The sequence below is a fragment of the Symphodus melops genome (genome assembly GCF_947650265.1).
Source record: "Symphodus melops genome assembly, chromosome: 13".
In the NCBI taxonomy this organism is placed as follows: Eukaryota; Metazoa; Chordata; class Actinopteri; order Labriformes; family Labridae; genus Symphodus; species Symphodus melops.
The window spans coordinates 8,025,173-8,051,780 of NC_136703.1; the positions used below are offsets into that span (position 1 = coordinate 8,025,173).

General features: G+C 39.6%; 1 protein-coding gene across 1 annotated transcript; it reads left to right on the top strand.

The window, feature by feature from the left end:
• On the top strand, nt 1-26,403 carry LOC306834554 (piezo-type mechanosensitive ion channel component 2). The gene is made up of 54 exons (XM_079360537.1): nt 1-523; nt 722-767; nt 925-1,084; nt 1,165-1,378; nt 1,497-1,710; nt 2,537-2,702; nt 2,849-2,947; nt 3,202-3,243; nt 3,354-3,486; nt 3,804-3,952; nt 4,319-4,585; nt 4,732-4,840; nt 5,070-5,191; nt 5,624-5,683; nt 6,629-6,777; nt 6,862-7,026; nt 7,312-7,353; nt 7,511-7,543; nt 7,746-7,858; nt 8,507-8,682; nt 8,956-9,132; nt 9,370-9,534; nt 10,221-10,421; nt 10,504-10,708; nt 11,722-11,823; nt 11,922-12,087; nt 12,827-13,070; nt 13,194-13,290; nt 13,465-13,624; nt 14,133-14,222; nt 14,368-14,453; nt 14,830-14,895; nt 15,163-15,275; nt 15,462-15,582; nt 15,783-15,857; nt 16,025-16,191; nt 16,341-16,540; nt 16,837-16,998; nt 17,206-17,529; nt 17,646-17,904; nt 18,943-19,131; nt 19,260-19,467; nt 19,607-19,739; nt 20,994-21,141; nt 21,238-21,452; nt 21,542-21,700; nt 21,923-22,070; nt 22,286-22,474; nt 22,971-23,063; nt 23,260-23,429; nt 23,615-23,731; nt 24,407-24,486; nt 24,897-25,107; nt 25,675-26,403. Exons 1-54 carry the CDS (start codon nt 490-492, stop codon nt 25,925-25,927), a joined length of 7,986 nt encoding a protein of 2,661 aa, XP_079216663.1. The 5' UTR covers nt 1-489; the 3' UTR covers nt 25,928-26,403.
• The last annotated feature ends 205 nt before the right edge of the window (nt 26,404-26,608 follow it).

Below are 26,608 nucleotides of genomic sequence, written 5' to 3' on the forward strand. Positions count from 1 at the left end.
CTGCTAGCATGCATTAGCATTTGTTCAAATACTCCTCACTTCAACCTCCTATACAGCTACACCACATCCCGAAAATCCGGGCCTTGGACACCAGACTCTGCACACATGAAGACAGTCTTCAGTGTCACAGCCCTCACCCTCCCCTTAGATATCCACAATACCCCGTCTTTGGATTCATGGATAAAACTTCTCAAACACCATCCTTTGCTACGGTCTCTGTTTTGTTTCTGTTTTCTTCTTTTTCTGTTCCCTCCACCATGGAAAGCATTCGTGGGTCACTTGAAAGGAGCTATTTAAACTAAATCTGTTGTAGTCCAATGTATAACAACTTGCTCCAATGTTATCAACATGGCTTACAAATGAGAAGGTCAATTGCCACTTCTGCTTTTTCCTTGTTTCTCTCAATGACTACTCAATTCAGGTAAAACGGGTCAGTTCATTAGGCTGATCATCTATACCAGTCTGACCCTCCTGACCCTGCAGTGCTTCATGCAGATCCCCTTTGCCTACATACCTCCACATGGTAATACATGATTTGAAGTTTCTTTAAAATTACAGTTTCATATCTGAAGTTCATTTTGCTTTCTTATATTGGTCGAATTGATTGTAAAAAGCTACCAATATATATACCCATTGTAATTTTGTGTCGTTGTTTTGACCTATAATTTATGAAACATTGAACTTTCGAACAAACGTGACGCCATGTTTGTTTAAATTACAGTTAGTGGCTTCTGGGAAGATTTCTTGTACCACTTGGGCCTTGTAAGGTAAGAGGTAAAATGTGGAGCAATATATTTAACTCTTAAAAAAAGTCTATCTACATGTCTTTCTAAATCATCAAGCCTCAAATTAATGGAGGCTGGAAATGTTGTCTTATAAGGAGAGCAGAGAAAATCAAACCAAAGAATGTTGATGTATTTTCAGATTCAGCTCAGTTGATCCTGGGAATGTGGTGCGTCTCCTGGCCCCAGATCTCCTCCTCTTGTTTGCTTCCCTTTTTGTACTAAGGTTGTGCAAAAAACTTCTCCGCCCAGTGCCACAAGTCAATCTCCATGAAAACGGCATACATTCATCGGACCCTGAGGTATAATATCAACTGTTATAAACTGCTTTACTGTAAAGACGTAAAATGTTCCCAATCTGATTGTGAAATGGATCTGACAGGAAGTGGAAACATCTGAAACAGAGTCTGAAGAAGAAAGTGAAACAGAGGGCTCATCCTTTGACAGCTCAGATGAGACTACTATCCCAGTTCAGTCAGGTCCACCCCAGTTTGTCCAGAAGCTGATCGTGTTTGCAGCCGGACTGAGGCTGCTGCTTTCTGCAATCATGAACACAGCAGGGAAAGTGGTGGTGACTCTGCTACTGGGACTTGCAGGTAAGAAATACACAAGTTTGTCTGAGACCAAGTTAAATTTAATATATAGCTGATTCAGCAATTTATTCACAGTGTTTTTTTCCTGTTCTTGTTCTGCGTGCTGTGCGTGTGCATGCAGGTATCACGCTGCCCTCCCTCACCTCAGGTGTATATTTTGGGGTATTTATCGGGCTAGTTTGGTGGTGGGTCTTTAGTCGCTCCATCAGCTTGCTGCTCTTCAGCTCTCTCTGCGTGATGATGGCCATCTTCAGTGGAGGACACCTGCTGGCTCTTTACCTCTACCAACTGCCCCTGTCCCAGCAGCTTGTGCCACCAGAGGATGTCTATGCCAGGTATGTAAATAATTACAGAGTAAAATGAGACTGTTTAATTGGAATGATCTTGTGCTTTCATCATTTCTAGGGTATCAGATAAATCATGTTATTTTTAGTAATAACTTATTATAGTTGGTTTATGACTCAGGATATCATTCCTTTCAAAAACCTGATTTTCCAGAAAGTTGGGATGTTGTGTAAAATGTAAAAATCAACAGAATGTGAGGCTTTCCCTCCATTGAAACCATAATACAGTATACGAATGAAAAAAGCCCAAAAACATCATGTCAAATGTTGAAACTCAGCTATTCCATTGTTTTTGGAAAACTATATGCACAATGTGTCAGATGTCACTCCTCATCTGGAAGGTCTGGGGTTCAATTCTCAGCTCTTGCAGTGTCCATGTGAACTGAACACTGAACCCTGAAATGCTCCTGCTGCTTCACCAGTGGCTTGTGAATGTGTGTGAATACTGTAGTGCAGTTGTCTGTTTGGACACTTTAAAGAGCAGCCTCTGACATCAGTGAGTGAATGTGGCATGAAGTGTAAAAGCACTTTAAATGATCAGACAATACAAAATGCTATACAAGTTACTAATTAGATTAAAATGCTGACAACATGTGACAAAAAATTTTGGACAGTGGCAACCAAAGACCGAAAAAGTCCTTTTTACGTCTGAAAGATGCGGCCACTCTGGGATGCTCTTTTTTTTTATCGCCATCATGTTACTGACTTGCCAATTAACCTTATAAACTGTAAATCATCCCATTCTCTTTTTAGTATTTACATTTTACAATTCATTTCTAATCAAGCTTCTCCTCTCCCCCCTCTCTTCCTGTTCCAGGTTGTTTGGCATGACCGGAGTGATAAGAACAAACAGCTCCGACCCGTACACTCTTGGTCTGCACTCACATGTCAGCTGGCCTGACTTTGTCAACCCTTTGGTTTTACTACTGCTTTACTACACACTGTTGGCTCTGCTGCACAAATGGGTCCACATAACTGAGGAGGTTTGTGTGAACAGATTTGCGCACTTTTCTGAGAAATTATGTATGTCACTGATACAACAGTATATTGCGTCAAGCGTTTCAACTCTTGAAACGTTTTAGACAATATCCACGTACATGAAAGGCTGTTTAAAGCAAAATTGTTGCAGGATACTGTTGAAGGTGAAGAGTGTGAGAGTCCATTAGAAAGTCCAGAAGGTCCTCCAAGCTTTTCCAGGGTCATCTATATCTCAGGAGATAAGCAAGAGGTAAACTACAGACTTGGATATGTCTCTCCTGAATTGTACTTCTTGTATTATTATGACTATATTAACTCAGTGAACAGTGCAAAGGTTCTACTGTTCCGCTCGTTGTTAGTTTTCCTGTATAAATAATCATATAAACACCTCCAAACAGCATTTATTGTTTTGCTTTTTTAGTCATTCTAGTCTACATAAGTCATCATTTCAAACCTGTGTCCTACAAAACTTCTGTGTCAATCTGAGATTCTCTGTATTGTCAGCTTTTAAGCAGCACAGATGAGGAAACCTATCTCCCTGATGAGGTGAGTCACTTTATTGCTCAATAAAAACCCTATGGAGTCAAGATGAATCATGCATTTTATAGACTAAATATTTGTTTAAATGTACAGTTTGGTGTGCTTTCTTTCTCTAGCCAATGGTTTTAATGACAGGGAGTTCTTGGCAAGATGTCCAATTAAATGATGTGGAATCTCTGTTCGGAGAGGCAGGGTACACAAACTGTTACCTTCCACCACAGTATGAAGGCAAAGACTCCCCATCACGTGGTAATCATTACGCTCCAACATCATGACATCAACCACAACATAAGCTAGCTCATAACCATGAGCATGGTCTTGGTACCTGCTCTTTTGTTAATGTGAACAGACAAAGAGTAAGGTGCTTTTCCTGCTTTTTGTAAAGTGTCTCGAGATAATGCCTGTTATGAATTGACGCTATACAAATAAAGATTGATTGATTGAAACTTCTTTCTTTTGAGTATATCTTATTTATGTGCGTGTTTGATTATCCTGAATCCGGAGGAACACACACACTTGACTAAATCTTCTCATTTCACCCTTACATTTTCTCTCCCTTGTACTAGAGACAGAAGGCGAGGGGGGAATGGGTGAAAAGTCAGAAGAGACGATGGCAACGGAGACGCCACCTCCACCCTCAGGCCCAAGTGGCCTGGTCATCTTTGGACAGCTAGTGCAGAAACACAGTTATGTCAGCGCCCTCATCATCATGATGGTAAGCATGTCTAAAATTAGATTCTGAAGGTTTTGAATGGTATGATACTCATAAGTCTTTGAGCATTTATGCTACATAAGTCTCAAGCAACTCGAGAGAAGAGATATCCAAATAGGAAAAATGCTTCTTGCTTGGGTCATGTTGGTAATTTTACAAGAAAAGTAGCCTGTTCCAGATAAGATACTTTCAGACAAAAAAAAGTACAAGCCTATGTTGATTAAAGTAAAATGTATCATACCAATTTAATATTATTATACAGCCTTTTCTTTAAACATTATTCGTTTTATAATAAATAATCAGTTTAATTAAAATAAGAACTATTGGCCGCAATGTTGTAACAAAATAAAGTTAAAATATGTTTATCAGGTGTGGAGTATCACTTACAACAACTGGCTGACTTTCGCCCTCCTGGTGTGGTCCTGTATCATTTGGATGATGCGAGACCGACGTCGTTACGCCATGATGTCCGCCCCTTTCTTAGCCATCTATGGCACAGTCCTGGTGGTGCTTGGCTATTTGAGTGGGCTCCGTCTGAGCCGAGCCGAGTTGTATCCTGGTCTCCCCCCGGCTGTGATAATGGACTTCGACCTGTCCAGCTATCACCCAGCACCCTGTGTTCACCTGGGAGCAAAGGTGAGGTGGAGCACCAGGTGCTATGAAAATGCTTCAAGTTAAAACCATGGTGCCTACTGAACAGAAAAAAAAAACAAAGACTGCTGATCAAAACAGATTTGAGAGTGTCAATAGTTCCCATGCTGATAACACACTGTGTGTTGCAGGTCTTCTATAGCTTCAGCTTTTGGTTGATGTTTCGTCAGCAGCTGAAGGAGAGACAGGAGGAACAGAGTTTAAAAGCAGAATCTCTGGATGAAGTTAGAACTGTGTCATGTGAGTTATTTGGAAATGCTTTATTTCTAAACTCTAAGAGTTTAATCCGAGTTTGGAGTAATGTAAGAGCCTTAGACAGTGAAACTCCTCACAAAAAGATCAGCTTGAAACATGATTCATTTGTGTTTGATGAAAAGTTAAGAATGCTCTCTGCTCTCCCTTTGTCCCCCTTCTTCCTCTACTGACATTCTCCTCCTTATATTTCTCCTCTTGGTGTGCCCCATATCAGCGGAGGAAAGGCAGCCATCACCCCTGGTAGCGATGTTGATCTCAGGAGTGAAAGGGGTGCTGGTGAAATACTGGATCCTGTTCTGCTGCTCTATGTTCTTTGTTGTCAGCTTCTCTGGAAAGGTGCAGTAGACGGACTAAAAAAACAGCATGGGAAAATCCCCATACTAGCACATGTCTTAACCCTGCAACTTCATCTATAGGCTGTATTCTGGAGAAAGTTTCAAAACAATAATGGAAACTTTATCTAGAGTAAGGAAATTACACTGAATTGAATGGATATCGAAATGGTATTATAAGCTTCATACAGAGATAATACAAATGTTGTTTAATTTAATAAATCAACGTTCCACCTCATCCATTGTGAACTACAATGTTAAAAAAAACGTCATTTAAGGAGGTGTTTGCACATCCAACTATCTCATTAAGAATCAAAATCACTTGAAAAGAAAGAAAAAACAAACTTGACAAAGATTCAGTAAAAGATTATCAACTTCAGCAAATAAAAATGTACGCTCAAGTTGACACAACCTTAAATGTGTTTCTCTTGTGAAGGTGGTGGTCTACAAGATCCTCTACATTGTCCTTTTCCTCTACTGTGTTGTCCTCTACCAGGTTAGTGATTTTCTAAAACTTTAGACAGTAACTTTTGTACCTGAGAAGAAGCTTTCTCCAAGGTTAGACAATTTTAACAGGTTAGGGATTTCAGCTATCTGTTTACTGACATGATACAGTCGGTTTGTCTTCTGAAGTAGACACATAATTGACTTTAGTTTAGATTGGATCAGATGTTTATTGTCATTTGAATTTTTGTTATAATCCTCGAGTCAGCTCTACAAAAAAAGCAAAAGCATAATAGTAAAAGACCAATATAAATTGTGTAATGTTTACATTGTAAAGAATATAAATGATGGTGTTGATCGTGCAGGGCTTAATGAGTGCAGGATGAAAATGTCCTTTAATAGTGCAGATGGTACATAATACAAAAAGCCACTCTCGGTTCATCTTACATTATAATGTGTTGACCCCTGAATTATCCTTTGTAATTCAGATCTATTCCAGCTCAAACTCTGGGAATGCACAAATTAAAGTCCATGTGCGCCTCATTGATACATTTTACTCTTAAAAGTATTGATTATGAGTCAAAAACACACACACAGCCATTTTGTGTTGCTGTTTTCCTGTTTTCTAGCCCTTCAGGTTTCTGCTGACCTTTTAGAAAAAACCCCAGGCACTTACAGGAAGGCCTAATGGCTGTGGAGGTGACGGAATACAAGTCAACACCATTTATCATTTTAGAAAACATCAGCAACATCCTAATGTTTTACATGATGAGGTGTTTTAGAATAGATTTCTAATTGATAATGTTTATTTAGCGTTACCAACTAGTTCAAAAGACTCACAACTTTCAAGACAAACAGTTACACTGAACTGTCATTGAGAAACCAAACAGTTCTTTAAAATGCAAGAAAGAAAGGAAAATTGTGCTGTAATTAAAAAAAATGTTCAAAAGACAGTTAGTGATCTTAAAAAATGTCGCTATTGTTCGTCTTTCCACAGATCCGTTACGATGTATGGCGTCGGCTCCTGAAGACATTCTGGGCGGTTGTGGTTGGTTACTCCATGGTGGTATTAATAGCCATCTACATGTACCAGTTCAGAAGCGTGTCTAGCCTGTTCAAACAGATCATGGGGATGTCAGAGGAGGGGTAAGTTCACATGTTGGCCTAAGCTCATGATGGTACCATGCAGACCCTTTTCTCAAATTATCATCTGCCCCTTTTTTTTTTCAGTCTGCGTGACCTGGGTTTGGAGCGCTACGACACAGTGGAGCTGTTTGCACGTATCCTCCTTCCTGCTGCGTTTCTATTGGCTTGTATCCTCCAGCTGCACTACTTCAACTCTGACTTCCTGAATCTCACTGACCTCGACAATGTACCTGTCAGACAAGCCTCCAGGTGAGACCGTAAGAGTATGTGCATGCTAGATAAGGATATCTACACACATACGTATACTGTATTTAACAAGTTCACAACTACTCAGAGTAACTAGTATGTACTTTAAAAGTTACAAATGATCTAAGAGCAAACTGTGTATGAAAATGACAAGGGGTTAAAAGATCTTAATGTAATTATTTAAAATGCACAGTTGTGTTGTATACTTTTCAAACCATGTTGGTAATTTTTAAACACATTTTTAATGTTATTGTTTATGTTGTCTGCTCCATCCTTCTCTCCCTCCAGAGAGGAAGAGCTCAAGAATTCAGTCGATGTGATATCTGAGATGTAAGAGCTGAATTCATTCCTCCATAAAGGTTTTGTTGCACATACACATCTGGTGTAGAAAGAATACAATTATTTAAAGTATTTGAGAGTGGTGATAGGGAACTGATCACGACTAACTACCTACTGACAGCTCCATGTTCTCTCATTTAATTCCCAGAATTAAAGAAAACCTTGAAAAAATCCAGAAAAGGTAAGACTGTTGCTAAATCATGATGCTTGTTATAGTGGGAGTGTTTTTAAGAGACAACTAATCATTCCACTCACAATGATGGGATAAGTGAAAATGTTAAATAAATGTTGAAATTGCTCTGTAGCTTGACACAGAGCTGCCTTATGTCTTTTTAAAATTTCTCTGAGTCATTTAAAGGGAATAATTCGATGTTGTTTTCCAGGCTGGTGAAGGAGCAGATGGGAAGTGGGAAAAGCCAGGAGACTCTAGACAGCGTTGGACTCCAATCCTCCCAGGACAAAGGAGCTGAGGCACAGGAGGACTTGACAGGAGACGGTAACTACGTCTCAAACCAAAGATGGTTCCTTTGTGTCCATTTGTTGAGCCAATAAGGAGAATGAATAGTGGGCATGGACATGATGTAAAGATGATGCAGTACTTTGATATTTTAACTTTGAAACAGGTATTTCTTGCTAAGTTAAACTTCTTGTGAAAGTTTTAGGTTAGAATAAAATACATATTTACACATTAGTTTTTGCGTAATCATGCTAAAGACTTTGTTTGGATGGAGTTTATTTTTGAGTCCTGCTTCTTTAAATTCTTCTGTTTTACATTCAAAAAGAACATGCCTGTGTTGTGTTTGTAATGTTGTGTATACTATTAGCTCTCCATTGATTTCTATCTTAAACTGTATGACGCCTATCGTGGTAATGTAATGTTCTAATTCAGAGGCGTTAGATTGCTTTGCGGTTATGTCACAGGCCCTACGTACGGAGACTATAGTCCTCATTGCAGCGGCTGTGGGCTTGACTCCGATTTGAACCCCATTCTGCACGTCATCCCCCTTTCTCTCCTCCCAACATTTCCTGTATCTCTTCAGCTGTCCTGTCCAATAAAGACAAAAAGGCCCCAAACATATTCTTTCAGTCAAATTCAAATGAAGTCTAATGCTCTTTCCTTTCCCTGATATGTGTCTTCCTTTAGAGCCTGCCGGCAGCAGTCGTGGGGACAAGTGGATTGTGATTGTGGACCGGGCGAGTCTGCTGCTCATTCACGCGCTGTCAGGACTCAACAGGCTCCAGGAGCAAAGCTGGAGACTGCTGGAGCTTCACAGCCTGAAAATCGTTTCCTCTGGCATCATCTGGGTGTCCCTGCAAGAAGTAGGCTCTTTGATCAGTGCATGTGTGAGTGTGTGTGAGTGTGTGTGTGTGTGTGCAAGGTGATGTGAGTAAAAATGTGTAGGTACAGTATATGTGCATGTTGAGAAACTGTACAAAACAACATTCCTTATGTATGTATTTGCTCTGTGCATGTTTTATATATAACACATTTCTACACTTACACGTCAGAGGTAAAATGATAAATGAAAACAGATTTCTTTTTCATGAAGATGTTTTTCCACACAAAAAACAGTAATGATTCACATTTCACAGGTATCACTGATGAACTCGCTGTTCCTGGTTCTGTGGGTTTTTGCACTTCCTTTCCCACGGTTACGACCTATGGCATCAAGCATCTCTGCCGTGTGGGCTTGTGTCATGGTGGTGTGTAAGATGTTTTATCAGCTGAAAGTCATCAAACCCCTCGATTATTCCTCCAACTGCACATCTGTAAGTTTTCACTGCTGTGTGTATTTGTAATAATAATCTTCCACTCAAAACTTTTGTTTGCTGGCCGAAAACTTTTTTACATTTCTATTGTTTACTTTGAATCTATCATTACACAAATGTTAAATACTATTTGCCATTTGTTCCACTCATCATATTGTTTCATACTTTAATCTAATCTTTTCTTATTAGTGATAAGCACAAACTTGTTCTTGCACACATCTATCATTTCTGTTGTAGGGTTTAGTGCCATTCAACAGCTCGGGTTTGGATGATGGAGAAGAGCTGAGAGGGAACATGATGGAGCTGCTCAGGAGGTCTATCCTCTACGTCGAGCCTGTAGACCCCATCTACTGGTGTGGAGCGCTTCGTAAATGTGAGGGCAGGATCCTCCCATGTCTCAGGGTACGATTGGAAACTTGACATCTTTCATATGTCTTTTAACTCACAACCAACCGCCTCTTCTTAGAGTTATATCAAATACACTCAATCAGATTGATGCTCTTAACTGTGCATTCTTTTTATATTAAGGTTAAACTATATTCATAAGAAAAAACACAGTCTCATCTTCTCCTCACAATGCTAATTGCTTAGCATACTGTATATCTGAAATATTTCTTGCACCCCTTCTGCTGCTGTGTGGTTTCACTTTAAGTAAGACAGAAGTGCTGAATAGATTCCCAAACTATCAGAATCAGAAATACTTTATAATCCTAGGGGGAAATTTGGTTGTTAACGTTGCTCAAAAACACAGTACAGAAGGAAAGAAATTAGACTGTAAAACAAAATAGAATAGAGATACTATAATTAGTAAAAATTACCAAGTGGAATAATAGGCTATGTACAAGCGCAAATGACTTAAAGATGGAACATAAAACAATACTTACAATAGTATATACAATGGTTATCAATGTGGATATTGGACATTGTATTTATAGGATTCAATAGGAACAAAAGCTGTGTAACCAATTTATAGGCAGGACTTTTATTGAATTGGATATTTCATCCAACTGATTGAAATGGTTTTGATGGCTGTGACGATCATCCCACAGCCCCTACGTCTTTCCTATAAAGACTGTTCTTGGTTACAGAATCACCTGATGGTCCTGGGGCTGCTGGTTTTTGAAGCAACTGTCCAGCGGCACCAGCTCTACTTCCGTCTCAATAATGACCTCAAACCCCCACCCTTCAGCATCATTTTCCAGGGCATCACAAGGCAGCACCTGGACCATGGCATTCTGCCCTGCATCAAGTACTTCATCAACTACTGCTTCTACAAGTTTGGTCTGGAGGTACCGTGAGGATCTTACGTGTGTATTTCATTAGCTGTTATCTGAGCCTATGATGTATTGGTGATGCACACTTTATTCTCAGATCAGTTTGATCGTGGCGGTGAACGTGATTGGTCAGAGGATGGATTTCTATGCTCTGCTCCATTCCTGCGCTTTAATGGCTGTGCTGTCACGGCGACGCAGAAAAGCTATCGGGGAGGTGTGGCCTAAATACTGCTGCTTCACTGCAGGACTTATGGTGCTGCAGTACCTACTCTGCATTGGCATCCCTCCTGCTATCTGTGTTGGTATGTTTGAAACATTTGTTTTACAAAGACATGGCACAATACAGTACATGTATTTTTTTGTAAAGATTTATTTTGGGGCTTCAGGGGATAGAAAGCAAAGAAAGACAGACCCAGGTTGGAGTCAAACCCCTGCTGTTCACTTTGAGGACTAAGCCTCTGTACACAGGTACAAGGCTACCTGCACATCATATTTATGTATGTAAATTCCTGGACAATTATTGAATCACTTTTTTTAAAAACCATAAATGTATAAATACTGTTAACCTGCAGAAAGTCATGCATTTTTATTTTCCACTCACCACAATACTTATTTGGAGAAAATAAACTGATTAGCATGGATTTAAATGATTTTAATTAGTTTTAACTTTAAAGTCAACAAAACAAAACAGAAACAATTGCATTAATGAGCTTATTTTAAACATTACAGACAAAACAAAAAGAAAAAAAAACCTGCGTCCACAGCTCCCACATGATGTAGAACTAAATAAACACATGGCATAAAAGGATGGTGAAGGGTCCAAAAAAACAGGAGAAGAAGTGTAAGAAGAATAAAAATGAATATGAAATGAAATAAATATAACGAGTAGAGGAAGAAGCAGAAATCAAAAATGTAATAGGAACTTGACCAAGAGTTCAGGCAGTGAAGTGTGACAGATTTTCACTTGCTCGTTGCCTGAATAACGGTTGAGTACCTGCCTCTTTCTCCTACTTTCTGCCCAAATAAGTCCACGAATGTTTTAAAACTGAATTTTTTTTTTGTTTGTTTTTTTTACCAATGTCAATCTAACTGAAAGAATATGATCAGTACACAAATATATAACAAACGTTTTTTGTCATAAGTTTCTTGTCTGTTAATCAGTAGTTAGGATACAACAAATCGATAATTATCAACACATTTTCTGCTTCCCTTTTGTTAATTACCCAGTGATTTGTCAGTACAGTAGTTTTAATAAAAAAATGCTGCATGTTCTGCTCATCAACAGCATCAAACTGTCTGATCATTGTCTTATCAGATTACCCCTGGAGGACTGCTGTTCAGCCTTTGACCTCCAATGTTATCAAATGGTTTTACCTGCCTGACTTCGCCATGAGTCCCAACCCGTTGTTCATATTCTGTGAGTTCATCTTACCTCTCGTCACATCTATCATGCCTTTGAACCAGTTCCTCCTATTGTAAGATTTGAACCCTCCACACATCTTCTCCTCTCTGTAGATGACCACCTCCTGTTGCTGTGCTCGTCTCTGCAGTGGAACATGTTTGAAGAGGAGAACCGTGCAGCTGTGCGACTGCTGGCTGGAGACAATGTTGAGATCAGTCGGAGTCTGGATCCTTGTTCCTTCAACCAGTACATACCTGTTGATAACTTTCTCCACTGCAGGTCAGAAAAATCTAACTTTTCTAAGTTTGAATGATAATTTAAATGACCCACCTCCTTAAATCTGATTCATCCTGTAAAGTGTTATGGACACAAGCTAAAAGCAGGACAATAGCCCAAAGTTGGTGATGGAGCATTAGGTTAATCTCTTCCCAATCTGTATGTTAAGCCGCATACTGAGAATAAGTACCTCATTGCGCTGGTTTGTGGTCATTATAGGAGCATTAAAGGGTTATGTTACATCACTAATTTATGTGTTTTGTCAATGTAATAAAAGCTGTTCTGGTAAAGTGAAACTGCTGGAGAAGCAATATCGGACATCTCCCATTTCCTTGAGAGGCTGGTGTAGTCTTTTGTGCTCTTCATCAGAGTGTTCCTCACGCTGGTTACTGAAAACACATGATAGAAAACAACAGCAAATGAAAGCTATTTAGTATATTATAGTATATGGTCATATTATAAAGTTAATTATTCTATTTTCTCTGTTGTAACATTGTGTTGTACTCTGAGTCTTATTCACAAATGCAAAATGTTGTGTTTTTGCATCCTGCTTTAATAAATGAACAACTCAGTAACAATTGGTAGAAGGTTAGCTTTCTGTATACAACATACTTCCTTAAATCTGTAATGATAGTAGCTCATGCCACTTTAGAAACCTCTTGGGAATTGGTTGCAAGAAGTGAAGTTATCATCTGCTCTGCTTGCTTTTTTTATGCTAGTTTTGCTTCTCTGTCCGATGCAGGTGCTACCTTGACATGGTGAAGGTGTTTGTTTTCAGCTACTTCTTTTGGCTGGTGCTGTGCCTCATCTTCATCACCGGCACTACACGGATCAACATCTTCTGTCTGGGCTACCTGGTGGCTTGTTTCTACTTTATGCTGTTTGGCGGCAGCGTGTTGATGCAGCCGGTCAGATACATCTTGAGACTTTGGGACTGGCTCATTGGGTACACCTGCTTTGTGATCACCATGAAGAACCTGCTGTCTGTGAGTTACCAAACACAGGAGACACTCCAAAGTTTGATATTTTGTGACACACTCCGTTTTATATATTAACTTTGGTCCGTGAGTTTTAACTGTTTTCTGCCATTCTTTTATTTTCGTGGTCAGCTCGGGTCTTGTGCCTACCTGGGCAGCTTGCTGAAGAATGGCTGTTGGTTAATTCAGGCCTTCAGTATGTTCTGCACTATCAAAGGCTACGATGTCCGTAAGTATCCATCAGTGACATCCAAAAAGTGTGTGTGTGTTTGTGTGTATGTTAATAAAAGTATTGAATGTGAAAACTTTTTTTTTTTTATCTTGAAGCACTTGCATGATCTGAGATCATGGATTAAACCAGTGTTTTTGTCAAAAAGACAATCACCTGTATGTGTTTTTTCAGCTGAGCCTGATGATAAGTGTGAGCTGCCTGAGGGCGAGGCCGGCATTGTCTGGGATGCAATCTGTTTCACGGTTCTTCTGGCACAGAGAAGGGTCTTCCTTAGCTACTACTTCCTCTACATAGTGGCTGACCTCAAGTCCTCGAAGATATTGGCCTCCAGGTCTGGACTGCACACAATGTCCACTTGCATTTTGTTAAATAAATGACAGTTAAATAAATGACAGCCCCTCCTAGAACATTTACACTTCTTTTTTTTTAAGAGATCTAATTTTCTTTGATGAAGCTGCATGCAATTAACACTGTTCAGAGAGTTTTTCTGTTAATTGCTTAGATTTTAGAGTTAAAAGTTTTACATGAAAAACCAGAAAAATATGAAACTGTGAACAAAAGTTTGATTTTCAGTGTGTTTGTTTGCATTTTAATTTGAGCACATTTTCATCGTGACTGGAGCCGATGCCAGACTCTGATCCGGCAGTGTTTGACTCTTGTGTCTTGTTTTGGGGTGAAACATACTTTCACTTTCCCAAATACTTCAATAAGAGATCACTGAGACAGCAAGAAAAGCAGCAGGGATATAATTAGCAGATTATACAGCAATTCATGGAAACAAGTCACAAGATATGATAATTGTTTATTGTATTGCTGTTTCGCTCATCTCTGCCTTTAAGGGGTGCTGAGCTGTTCGAGGCCAAAGTGAAGAAGTTAGTGGCAGCGAGACTGGAGATGGAGAAGAAATCTGTGGAGACTTTGAAGAAACAGTAAGAAACATCAGTTACGAAAGAGCCAGTATAACATTCAAGGCAGCCACACTGAATATCATTAAACATTATCTCCCTTCTAAAGCGCCTATCTATAATCTATTGATAATAGTGAAAACAGTGCCTTTGCTCCCTTTCCCTGAAGGATGGAGAAGATTAAATCGAAACAAAAAGGCCGACCTGCAGCCACCGACAAATCAGCGCTTCCTGTTGCCGAGAAGGTGAAACCAGGTAACACTTTTTAATATGCTCTCTTGCTTCTATTCATAAACCAGCAGAGCATGACAACAAGAGACAATATTCTGGCACAAAGTACAGAGGGAGGGGTCTGTATTTTTCATTTACAAATTCAAACTGTACATCACAGTTTTATAAAAGTTTCTATTTCATGCCCAGAGACGTGTTATACGAAGAAACCTCTTGTTCTTCTGTCTATTCATTTGAGCTAAAGTAAAATATATTTACATGTTGTGTCTTCATGGGGTGATGGGTCCAGCTTTATGATGTGTTTTTCACAGTTATTTATACTATTATAAGTGTTCTGAACTGTTCAGTTTATATGAATAAATGTCTGCAGTTACTCGTCAAAATGTGTTGTATTTTACAGAAGATGATGAGAAAGCAAAAGGAGATGCTGGAAAATGGTGGAAGCCTTGGGTGTCTAAGCCGGGAGGTAATAACAACAACAACAACAACAACAACAACAACACAAAAGTGCTCTGCTCAGAGTGATGCACAAAACATTTCAAAACAAAACAAAGTATTTCAATGACAAATGACTTCATGATGTATACAACCCAGGTTAGGTAATGAATCAATGATTTCAGCTCTCTGTCGGCCACACTGCAGCTGTCCTCGAGCAGCTTTGAATACGATGCCTTGCTTGCGAAGACTCAACAGTATGCAGTGACAGCTCTGACACACCTCTGTTTTATTGCAGTGGAAAACAACTGTGGTTACCACCTGTTTGAAAGTGACAGTGAGGAGGAAGAGGAGGAATCTCCGGAGAAGAAAGAAGAGGAGGCACCGCCAAAGAAGAAATCTGCTTTCCAGGTGAAAGCCCGAAAACATCACAAACTACTAAAACTGGTCGATGTCTATACTGCTTTACATTTGTTTAAGGATCAAGGTTGTGCTTTAATAAGGGAAGAATAGCAGTTTAATAGTTAGTATTCAATAGTACACCCAGTGTCTCTATTGTCTCGTCAAAACGTATCTGTTGTTTATTTTATATCCTAGTTGGCCTATGAAGCCTGGGTGACCAGCTCTAAGACGGCTCTGAAGGACCTGAAGAAGGAGAAGAAAAAAATGAAAAAAGAAGAGAAGAAGAAAGCGAAGCAAGAGCTACGGAGACAGCAAGGTGAGAGAGTAACGTACGATTTGTGAAACAGAGTTCAATCCTACTCTTTTGTTGCTGTTGTTTTTGTTCATGATATTTTTCCTGATCTATGGACTTAAAAGGTTAAGAGTCCTTCACTTTCATATCATTCTGGTGTGTATTTGAGGAGACGGATTGCACACGGCCAAAATATCAATTAGATGTTTTCTTTTTTTTCCCAGGCATTGAAAGAGCGGACTCAAGCGAGGATGAACTGGATGAGAGCATTGTGGAAGAAGAGGTGGTAGAGGAAAAAGGTAAACAAACTGAATTCTGCAGTTTTTAACAAATAAACATTAGAAAGGCAAACTTCTACTACTGTGAGACTTTCCACTTGTTATTCTGTACCAGCAGCATCCAAAGTATTCATGACAAATTTATGTATGTACTTACACTCGCTTATTAACTTGTTCTCTCGCTACAGAAAACATTCTGCAGCGTGTCATTAGCACCTTGAAGTTCACCTGGGTGTTTGTTCAGTCCCTTCTTGACGACTTGACGGAGGGTCTGAACTCGTTCTGTAAAGACAACCGGGAAATTTCCAAGGTGCTTCGTTTTGAGCGAGCGTTACTCAACCAGCAGCAAAAGAAGGTGAGTGTAGGACCGTTATTGTCCAATAACAAATAGCTACATTAGACACTTTAAGTTCAGCTACTCCGACCGTTTGTCTACTTGCATTTTTTCGTATTCGTGGTTGTGTACCCTTTTGTTTCCTTTTTAATCTCCTTCCCTTTCTTCAGGGAAAAGAGGTGAGCCAGGAGAGCGTGAAGCAGTTCTATGAAAACTGGATCTCCCGTCAAAACACGCTTTCATCTCAAGACGACTTAGATGACTCTTTGCCTCCTTCCTCCCCCCCGCCTGCGGTCCCGTCCTCAAACCACGCCTACGCTAAGCTGAAAAACCAAGCCTCAAAGTTGTCATGGGGCAGTAGTGTTTCCAGGTAGGTAACTGGACACTGAGGCAGTTATAAATGTTCTATTTGTGTAAAGTTAGAACTCCAAAAAAAATTTGTAGACATGAATGAATTACATTAAAACCTGTTTACCATGTCACGGGTCAGCATGTCCGAGCCCCTGAGTCACCTGCTGCCCAGCTTACAGTGATGACACTAATGCCCATTTTTACCAACCCTGCCCCAGATCAGTGGACTAATATACATGGACGGATTTGCAAAATCGTTTACATCTCTATAACACACTGTAAACTTCTCGGCTCCCCCCTCTTGCTGACCTTCAGCTGTATGACAGACGAGACAATGCTTGGTTCCCGGCAGCTGACCCAGGAAGAGCTGGACGAGCCTCCCGCTGTGCCGCCTGCTGCTGACCAGCTCAGACGGCGGCTCCTGAGAACAACCAACATTGACCTGACCTCTGATGGAACTGACGAAACATCTCCAATGTGAGACAACTATACTCGGATAGGTTATGTTGGTTGTGGGCAAAATTATTTCTATTTGTGGGTGGTTAATGTGCTTAACTTTTCTGATTTCAAATGTCTCTTTTTGGACGAGTGTAGATATTGTATGTTGTTTTTGGTGCTGCTTCTTGTTTGTCCTTCCTGATTATTGAGATTCAAATGTGTTTTTCTCAATTCTTGTCTAAAAAGCAGTGAAGATGGCCCCTTTTTAAGTGGAGACCACAAACTAAAAGAGGATCATGAGGTGGACTCAGACGGTGAGGTGGAGTGTGAGCTTGAACAAAAAGAGTCAGAGGAGGAGAAAGACCTGGAGGAGGATTATGAGATGGAGAGAGAGGAGCTGGACAGGCAAACACAGCAGAGAGAAGAAGATGAATTTGCTGAGGACCAAGAATGCATGGAATTGGGAATCAGGGAGAGTGATGAAGAGAAAAGCCATGACCTCACAGAATCTCTTAAACCACTGACTCAGGAATCAAGGAACCTCACTGCCAGTGAGCTGCTGTTGAACAAGTAGGTAGAAACGTATGAATCACATGCAAGATTTGAATATTCTTTGCAAAAGATGAGCTTCTGTTTGACCTTGTGACTTTTTTTCTGTCTTTCATGTCCTTCCCTTCCTTTTATAGCATGTTTGAAAATGATGAGATCTCAGGGTCTGATAAGTTTTTTGTGACATTGCCGAGGCCACTGAAGCTGCTGTTTGCCCTCTATAACACCATGGTGTCCAAGTCAGAAATGCTGTGCTACTTCGTCATCATCCTCAACCACATTGTGTCTGCATCACTCCTCTCCCTCATCCTGCCCATCCTCATCTTCCTCTGGGCCATGCTATCTGTGCCCCGACCAAGCAAACGCTTTTGGATGACCGCCATTATCTACACAGAGGTATTTATTACAACGCCCTGTTGTTTGATCAACACAGTCTTCAAACATGAAGTTTTTAATTGGGTGTTCATGAAAAAAAAAGTGAACAAATAGAAAACAGGGAGGCTGTTAAAAGCAAAGCCACAACACACAAACATCCAACTCACAGCTGCCTGAAAAATTGGTCCCCCATCGCTCGCAACCAAACTGAACTCAACAACAGGGCCATCACATAAAATGCAGCCTCAATAGAAGAGGACATTACACGTCCACTAAACATCAAGCTGAACTCCCTTCCATCAGGACGAGGTACAGAGCGCTGAGGTGCAGAAGAGCTCACTTTGGGAAAAGCTTGATCCCTGCTGTTACAGCTGCCCTGAACAAAAGGCCTCGCTGAACAGGCCAGAGTGTGAACTTTTCTTCATTGCTGTTTGATATTGTTTGTTTTAGACATTGTGTTTTTTGTGTTTGTACTCAGTTGATTTGATAGGAATTTTCTGTTGGACAGAAATGGATCTGTGAAAAGACATTTCCCAATGGGGACAATAAAGTCCAAAGTCTTAAGCTTTAAACATTTCTCAGTTAGCAATTATTTAAAAAGCTAATATTCAGTATTGCAGACAATCAAAGTTAAATCTGCTATTCTGTATAAAACAGAGACAAAGGGATAACTTTCAGCAACAGATTCAATACATTTATTTATGTTAATTTTATCACTTTGCTGTTTTTATCTTTTGCTTTGTAAGGTGACATTGAGAGTTTTGAAAGGCGCCTTTAAATAAAAACGGCTTATTATTATTATTATTATTATTATTATTATTTAACAGTGAATTCTGTTTCAGTTTATATTTAATTTATCTAAGGCCCCTTTGCTTGCTTTCTTTGAGTCAAATGACACTGTAGTGCATGTGTGTCAATGAGATCGTGTCTAATCATTTAATTTATTTGCATACAGTTTCATACAGGAAAACAGAATTAATCCAAATGAAAAGTTAAATTTGAAGTTTTCATTACTTTTGTGGATGCATGATCCAGAACTCTCTTTTCTTTTACTTCCAGTTGACTGTAGTGGTAAAGTACTTTTTCCAGTTTGGCTTCTTCCCCTGGACCACCTCTGCCTATCGAGGCATCAACGCGGACAGACCCTTCGCCCTGCCCAACATCATCGGGGTGGAGAAGAAAAACGGCTATGTCCTCTTTGACCTCATTCAGCTGCTTGCTCTTTTCTTTCATCGGTCTATTCTCAAGGTACCTGTGAAAAAATCATATAGACAAAATACTCCTCTGCTGTTGTATGTCTTGTAGGGGAACCTCAGAACATTACAATGCATCCACTTTTGTATGAAAAAATTCTGTTTGTGTCCATGACTCAACAGTGCCACGGGCTGTGGGACAACAAAGAGGTTGAGATGCCTGATTTTTTTAAGAAGATGAAAAAGAAGGTGGACAAGAAAAAGATGACAGGAGGAGATAAGATGGGCAACAAAGATAAAACTCACCGCCGGCTTAAGTTCCTTCCAATACAGGCCTCCACAACCTCCTTATTCTGTAGAGGGAGGAAAGGCGACTCAGCAGAATCCACAGGTAAGTATTCAGGAAATTTCAGCTTCATATTTTGGTCCAAATCTGAACAAATAGTGTCACCACTGTCAGAGCTTGCCTCTTTTTTCTTCTTGCTTCTCAAAGTACATATATTCTCCATGTATGTGTTTTTTTACTGGAGATATGAAGCCTGAAAAGCAGCAGAGCAAGAAGAAGAAACGACAACGGCACAAGGCTCCGCTGACCAGGAAGCAGAGGATCAGACAACATATCAGAGAGAGGATGCTACAGGCCAAAGCCGCCATCATAGAAGTGTACGTTGTGTTATTTTGGTTAACATCCAGTGACTTTTACTTTAAATCTACAGTACGAATAATTTTTTTGCCTGTTTTTTTTTATTTTTTATTAAATGTTAAACATCTGATATGTAATTTAACATTTATAAATTGCATGTATCATGATTTACTGTAGGTTATCCAGGACTACTGTAAGTGGATATTTAGAGTGGCTTCAATTTCGCTCTCACATTTTGATCGGTTTCTAATGTAATTAGAAACGTTTGTTCTGACAAGAAAAATTTGATAGGGAAAAAAAGAAAAAATATATCTAGATATATATATATATATATATATATATATCTCCTTTAGGGGGATCGGACTTACTGATTGTAACATGTGGGCTAAATTTGACTCAGTATTTAGGGTTTAAATTTTACTAAAATATGAAGTGAAGAAATTAGGTAAGTCTCTAAGAAGCCATGGTGTGTGCGTGTACCCAACAGAAAATCCAACACAGGTAAGTTTAAATAATAATAATTGTATTTAGAAAAAAAATTATTCTCAAAACAAGTTCAAAAACAATTGTCCTCTTTCCGCTCTGGAGGTCCGTTTCACACAAAAAGGGAAGAAAAAAAAAAGAAAGTCAATGTCTTTCAAGGAATCCAAAGTTAGTTTCCTAATCCTACCACACTTGTAGGGGGGAGGTGAGGTGATCTTGTGGGTAGCTCGCCATCTTCATCATCAGATCCATCATAACAAAAAAAAACCTGACCGCTGAGCGCTAAAACCAAATCACTTTCCCGTCTTGGGCAACAAACAATTCTTCTGAACTTCTCTGCTCTCTGTTTCTTCTCCGTTTCTCCATGCAATTGTTTGGGATGAGAGGGAGTGACCTCGTGAACCGGATCTTTTTGATAAGTGGGTTGAGCTCTGATTGGTTGATCGTTCATGGTGAAGTTAGGTGAAGTTATTAAATGTTTATGGAAGAAAAAAATAGGAAAGTTTACATACAATCAAAATAAAATAAAAACCAGTGTTTATATTTATGGAGGTTCACGGAGGTCACTCCCCTCTTGCACTGAAAAAAACAAGAGGCTAAAACATATAAAAATCAATTAACCTGGGTTACATGATGTTTTTACTGATTTAAGTGTACGAAGCTAATGTGAAAAGAAGTTATTAAAGCATTAATTGGAACCATGTTCTTTTATTTCTGAAATATACATATTGTCTCCATGTTAAGTATTAAGGAGTGAATATAACACTGTAATACGACATCACTTTTTTTAGTGCCCTTCACATCTACCTACCCATAAGGCAGTTTTTCTACGACATCATCCACCCAGACTACAGTCCTGTGTGTGACGTCTACGCCCTCATGTTTCTCATTGATGTAGTCAACTTCATCGTCACCATATATGGATACTGGGCTTTTGGGGTAGGAGTTAACCTTTCCTCTCATCCAACCAAGAATATCCAAACATACAAAAGCATTTGTCTGTCACTAAATGGTTGTTTTCATGCCTCTATGTAGAAATACTCTGCAGTAGCTGACATCACAGAGTCTCTGTCAGAGGACCAGGTTCCAGAGGCCTTCCTGGTCATGCTGCTCATGCAGTTTGGCACCATGATAGTGGATCGGGCCCTCTATCTGAAGAAGTCTCTGCTGGGAAAATGTGTTTTCCAAGTTGTGCTGGTATTTGGCATACACTTCTGGATGTTCTTCATCCTCCCAGGGGTCACAGAGAGGTCAATAACTGCATTTATTATCCAATAAAAATTACACTGTTGCCTTTGAAAACCAACCCACACTCCATCATGTCTTTTTTGCTCCACAGGAGGTTCAACAGGAACCCTGTCGCTCAGCTCTGGTACTTTGTAAAGTGTATCTACTTCGGCCTGTCTGCCTATCAAATCAAATGCGGTTACCCAAACCGCATCCTGGGCAACTTCCTCACCAAGAACTACAACTACCTGAACCTCTTCCTCTTCCAAGGGTAAGAGAGCTGTTACGGGGCCCACTTACATGGTGTAACAATTGTAACTGCATAATACAGTGTAACTTTTAAAACACTGTAAATATCATGATAGTGTATTAAGAGTGAAAATGATCTATCGCCCTATTGGTCTGTCTGTCTATAAATTACTAAAGGTATAAATGAATTTAATAATTCTCTGATACTTCAGTCTTCATCATTTTCATCTGGTCTTTCCTTCAGGTTTCGTATGGTTCCCTTCCTGACAGAGTTGAGGGCGGTGATGGATTGGGTTTGGACTGACACCACTCTATCTTTGTCCAGTTGGATTTGTGTTGAAGACATCTATGCAAACATATTTATCCTAAAGTGCTGGAGGACGTCTGAAGAAGTAATTGAGAGCATGTACTACATGATGTTCTTACTGCGAAGGGTCAGCGCTGTCAAGTCACCACTGTTACCGCACACTCAAAGTTAGGGTTAGATGCACTGTCCAGATAGTACACACTTCTCTCCCTTGTATTGCCTTTACTGTAAGAAATCTTTTACTCTTTGGGGGTTTTGTTGCCTGATGAAAAAGTAGTAATTGAAATTCTTTTTCCCCAGAAATACCCCCATACTCCAGGGCAGAAGAAGAAAAAGGTGGTGAAATACGGGATGGGAGGATTCATCATCTTTGCCCTGATCAGCATCATCTGGTTTCCACTTCTTTTCATGTCACTGGTACAGTCAGCAGCTGGAGTGACCAATCAGCCAGTAGACGTCTCCATTCAACTCAGCATCGCAGGATATGAGGTCAGGGAGGAGCGAATAAGTAAACTTCGAATTAAAAGTTTCTGCGTTCTCATAATCTAAATCTATGAAGCTGGGTGGCTGCTTGTATTAACATAGGGATTCTTGCTTTAAAACGGGAAGAAGGGTTACAGTGAACAATTCATATGTGGCCACTAATGGAATGAGGTCAACAGTTTTGTCATCGCCTCAACCACTCTGTTGCTCATCTTGATCTCTAAACAAAAGACTATCCTGCCATGCTAGTACTTCTGGGAGCCTTTTCTTAGCTGCAGCTGTGCTGCACTACTTGTAAGATGCTATTAACGAGAAAAACACATTTTTAATGGGGACAGTAAACATTAAGCCTGTTAGCATACTAACATTTGCTATTAACACTGACTATAAGGAACAGCTGAGACTGAAAATAATGCACTTTGCAATTTTTAAACGATGATGATGATTTCAGATGAGGTATGTGGTTTTTAACTCATAAATGTGTCTGGTTGTATTTTCACAGCCTTTATTCACAATGAGCGCCCAGGAGCAGAACTTGGTCCCTTATTTAGAAAAGGATTTCAATAAACTCACTAACAAGTATGCAACCCACAAGGTAAGAGGCACTATACATTTTATTCATTTAAACTGTAAAGAACTAATTGAGAACACATACAGAACCATCCAGCAACAAATGGGACACAATAAATCTACCAGGTTTGCAACTTTCTCCTATAGACGACCCTATTTGTGGTCATATTTATGGAAATAACTCCAGAAGTGCATGCACTGTACCTCTCTGTCATTCCCAGGGTGCAATGCAGTTCATAATGAACTATCTGCCGGATGACATTGTGACCGCTAAGATCAAGAGTGATGCCAGTCTGCTGTGGAGCATCAGCCCGGCCAGTCGAGATGCCATGATACAGGAGCTCAACAACTCCGCTCATATATACATTACCTTACGCTGGACACTGCTCAGGTCGGCGTGTGAGGGTTTTTTTTATTTTGTAATGTAGAAGCACAAGTGCAGATACATGTTTATAAGTTTTTATGATTTCATTTAAAAATGAATGAGTCTTAAAGCAACCATCGCTATTGAATATAATGTATATGTGTGTATATGTTTTAATTGTACTCTTAAAGCTACTGCTTTTTCCATGTCAGGAATGCGTCCATATCAATGAATGCAGAGAGTGTGGGAGAACACACTGTGAAGTTTGAGGACAAGGACTTAAAGGATGGAATAGTCCATATGCTCAAAGGCAACAGCAGCAAACCTGTGTGAGTCTCATTCAACAAACATAAACAATTAATGATTTGTTATGATTTGATAATGATTTGTCTGACACTTACTGGTGATGGAGGAATATGCTGAAATAAAGTAATCTAAAAAATAATCTTAGTAATCTTAAAATCTTTAAACTATTTCTCAACACTCACACTACCCAGGCATTCTTTTTTTTTATATTTTGTTTTTTTATTTTGATTTAACAAGAAACATAGAATAAGTGAGGATTTGGAAAGGCAGTATGAATAAGATCAATTACAAGAATGTAAAAGGCACATGTATGATACATAATGGATTGTACATTCTAATGAACCAAGATATATTTACAAGTCTTTATCTTTATATAAATCCCTCTTTCTCCAGTATTCTCCAACCTTTTCCTTTTGAAGTCGCAGGACAAAAGTCCTTTTAGTAAAGCTGAGCTTCAGGCTAGGAGGGTTCCTCTGAAGCCAACATTTAGTAAATCGCGTCTTTACTTGCCACATCAGGATCTTTAAAGCTAAATGTCCTTTTTACCAAGACCTTCTCGAATTTCCACGAGTTAGAGAGAAGTGAAAGAGAAATCCAATGTAATATTCACCATTACTCAGAAATTCTTGTCAGAGTATTTTGACATTGGAGAAATTTCCATCAGACTTGGACTAAAAGTGTGGGATTCTGTCCTGTAGGATCATCCATTCTCTGCTGCCAAAATACATTAGGGGTCCCAAAGGAACAGTGTCCAAGATGGCAACCAGGATGACTGTAGGTAAGTCACAGTATTAATTTGACATTGCATGTGAAATACTTGACCCTGTGGTTGACTGGGGAGTAGTCCATGGTGTGCCCCACCTCTCGTCCAATGAATGATGGGATTGGCTCTGACCGTGCAACCTTATAATTGATGGATGTGAAATATACCAAGGCAAACTTCCACTTAACTGGTTGGCAGAGACAGACAACTGATATTCTGTAGTTGTAGTTCTTTTACAGCTTATATCTCTGTAGTACTTATGATTTTAAAAGAAATCTTGGCGTTGGTATATTTCTTTAACAATAGAGTCTCATTTGTAGGTGGTCTTTATGTAATTAAATGTGTGAGGGACTAACCTTTCAAGTTAGGACAAGCCATCAGCTGATCAGAGTGATTTATTCTGCATTTTCTTTGTCCTCCTTAAGATCCTTCAGTCCAACAACTGGCATTCTTCAGGCCCATGTCAGTCAAACTTCAACAGGTCCCTGGGACTTCAGGGAAAGAGGAAAACCAGTGGTGGGTTGTGGAGGAGTGCTCCCCGGTTGTTGCTTCCAATCAAAAATGTGGCAACATTGAGATAATGGTGTTTAATGATAAAGTAAGCCCATCAAGCCTGGGCTTCTTGGCTGGACACGGGTACGTATCATATTTTGGTGACTATTTTAAAACAAACCCTTTATTGTCCAAAGCAGTCACCACTGAGATGTGAGACACGGAACTATTCCCGGACCCGAGCTCCTGGCGTTAAAGCAAACAAATGTCTAATACTCTTTTCCAATAGGCCAGTGTCGGAATTACACTAAAATAGAAATTCACAGAAAAAAGCATTTGGCTCCTAGACACGTTTGACATCTTTTGTGTAAGAAAAATATTATATTTTTACTTGTCTGGTTTCCTTCCTTCTAACCAAGCCTCAGTTTAGTTTCTTTTCTATTTTTAAGAGACTTTAAACATCTTGGGTGCTGCTATATTTTACTGACCTTTTAAAGATACTTAGGCTGCTGTTTCTCAGCCAAATAGTTTGCAAGAACTTTAGATTTCCACTTAACAAATCCAGGATCCCCCCCCCCTGTTTGCAACACAGACCTGCAGTTATTCTGTGTTGCAAACTTAAAACACTTGTGTCAGTTGTAGAGTTGTACAGTTGTAATTCCCTTTAAGATTTTTTGCTGATATATTCTCTGCCCGTTGTCTTTGCTGCAGAATCGTTGGTCTGTACATGTCAGTAGTGCTGGTCATCGGAAAGTTTGTCAGGGAGTTCTTCAACGGGATCTCCAGGTCCATCATGTTCGAGGAGCTGCCGTGTGTGGACCGGGTCCTCAAGCTCTGCACAGACATTTTCGTTGTTCGAGAAACAGGAGAGATGGAGCTTGAGGAGACGCTGTTTGAGAAACTCATCTTCCTTTACCGATCCCCAGAGACCATGATCAAGATGACCAGAGAGAAGGACAGTTAAAGGGTTTAATGGAATATTCAGAATAAGAATTAGATACTCAGAGATTGAACTCTCTTCACAAAAAAATTAATAGATATAAACAATATAATAAATTGGAGGTTTTATCACACCTTGAGGTAAATAAAAGCTTCAGTGGCAGAAGGTGCAGCAGGGAGAATTTGTAATTAATGATCCATTTTTGATGAAGAGTTCTACAGGTTACCACTGAGTAAGATGCCCCGCTCTTAAGCTGCCATAGGTTTTCTTCCATGACCTTGACTATGGAAAGAGCTAGCCTGGAGGGTTTTTTTACATTCATAGCAGATCAGTGCAACAATGGATAAATGGGTTTTTATTCTAAGAAAATGTCGGTCTGTTGAGAGACTCATCGAATGGTGCAACTTGTTCCAGTGACAGACTACTTACAGGCAAACTAAATGAATATGACCATTACAGTGATCTGGAAGGCACTAAAACAGTGCTGACTTCAGCTCCTTGACTACCGTTCCAGCCAGTTATTTGCTTATTCATATGTTTAGCCCAACCACCACTGCATGCTTCACTATTTAAATTAAGTTTTTCAGAGTCCTACTCTCAGATTCAAACAGGAATAATGACATAAATGATGTCCTGATGGAGGAATGTACCTGTAAATATTATGTTTCTGTAAATGACTATGTAGACTAATTGACTGATTTATTT

Coding starts and splice junctions, on each gene's coding strand:
- LOC306834554 (XM_079360537.1), top strand. CDS start 490: ATGCAGATCCCCTTTGCCTACATACCTCCACATG. Junction 11,824..11,921: donor CAACCCGTTGTTCATATTCT/GTGAGTTCATCT, acceptor TCCTCTCTGTAG/ATGACCACCTCCTGTTGCTG. Junction 22,475..22,970: donor TCAGCATCGCAGGATATGAG/GTCAGGGAGGAG, acceptor GTATTTTCACAG/CCTTTATTCACAATGAGCGC.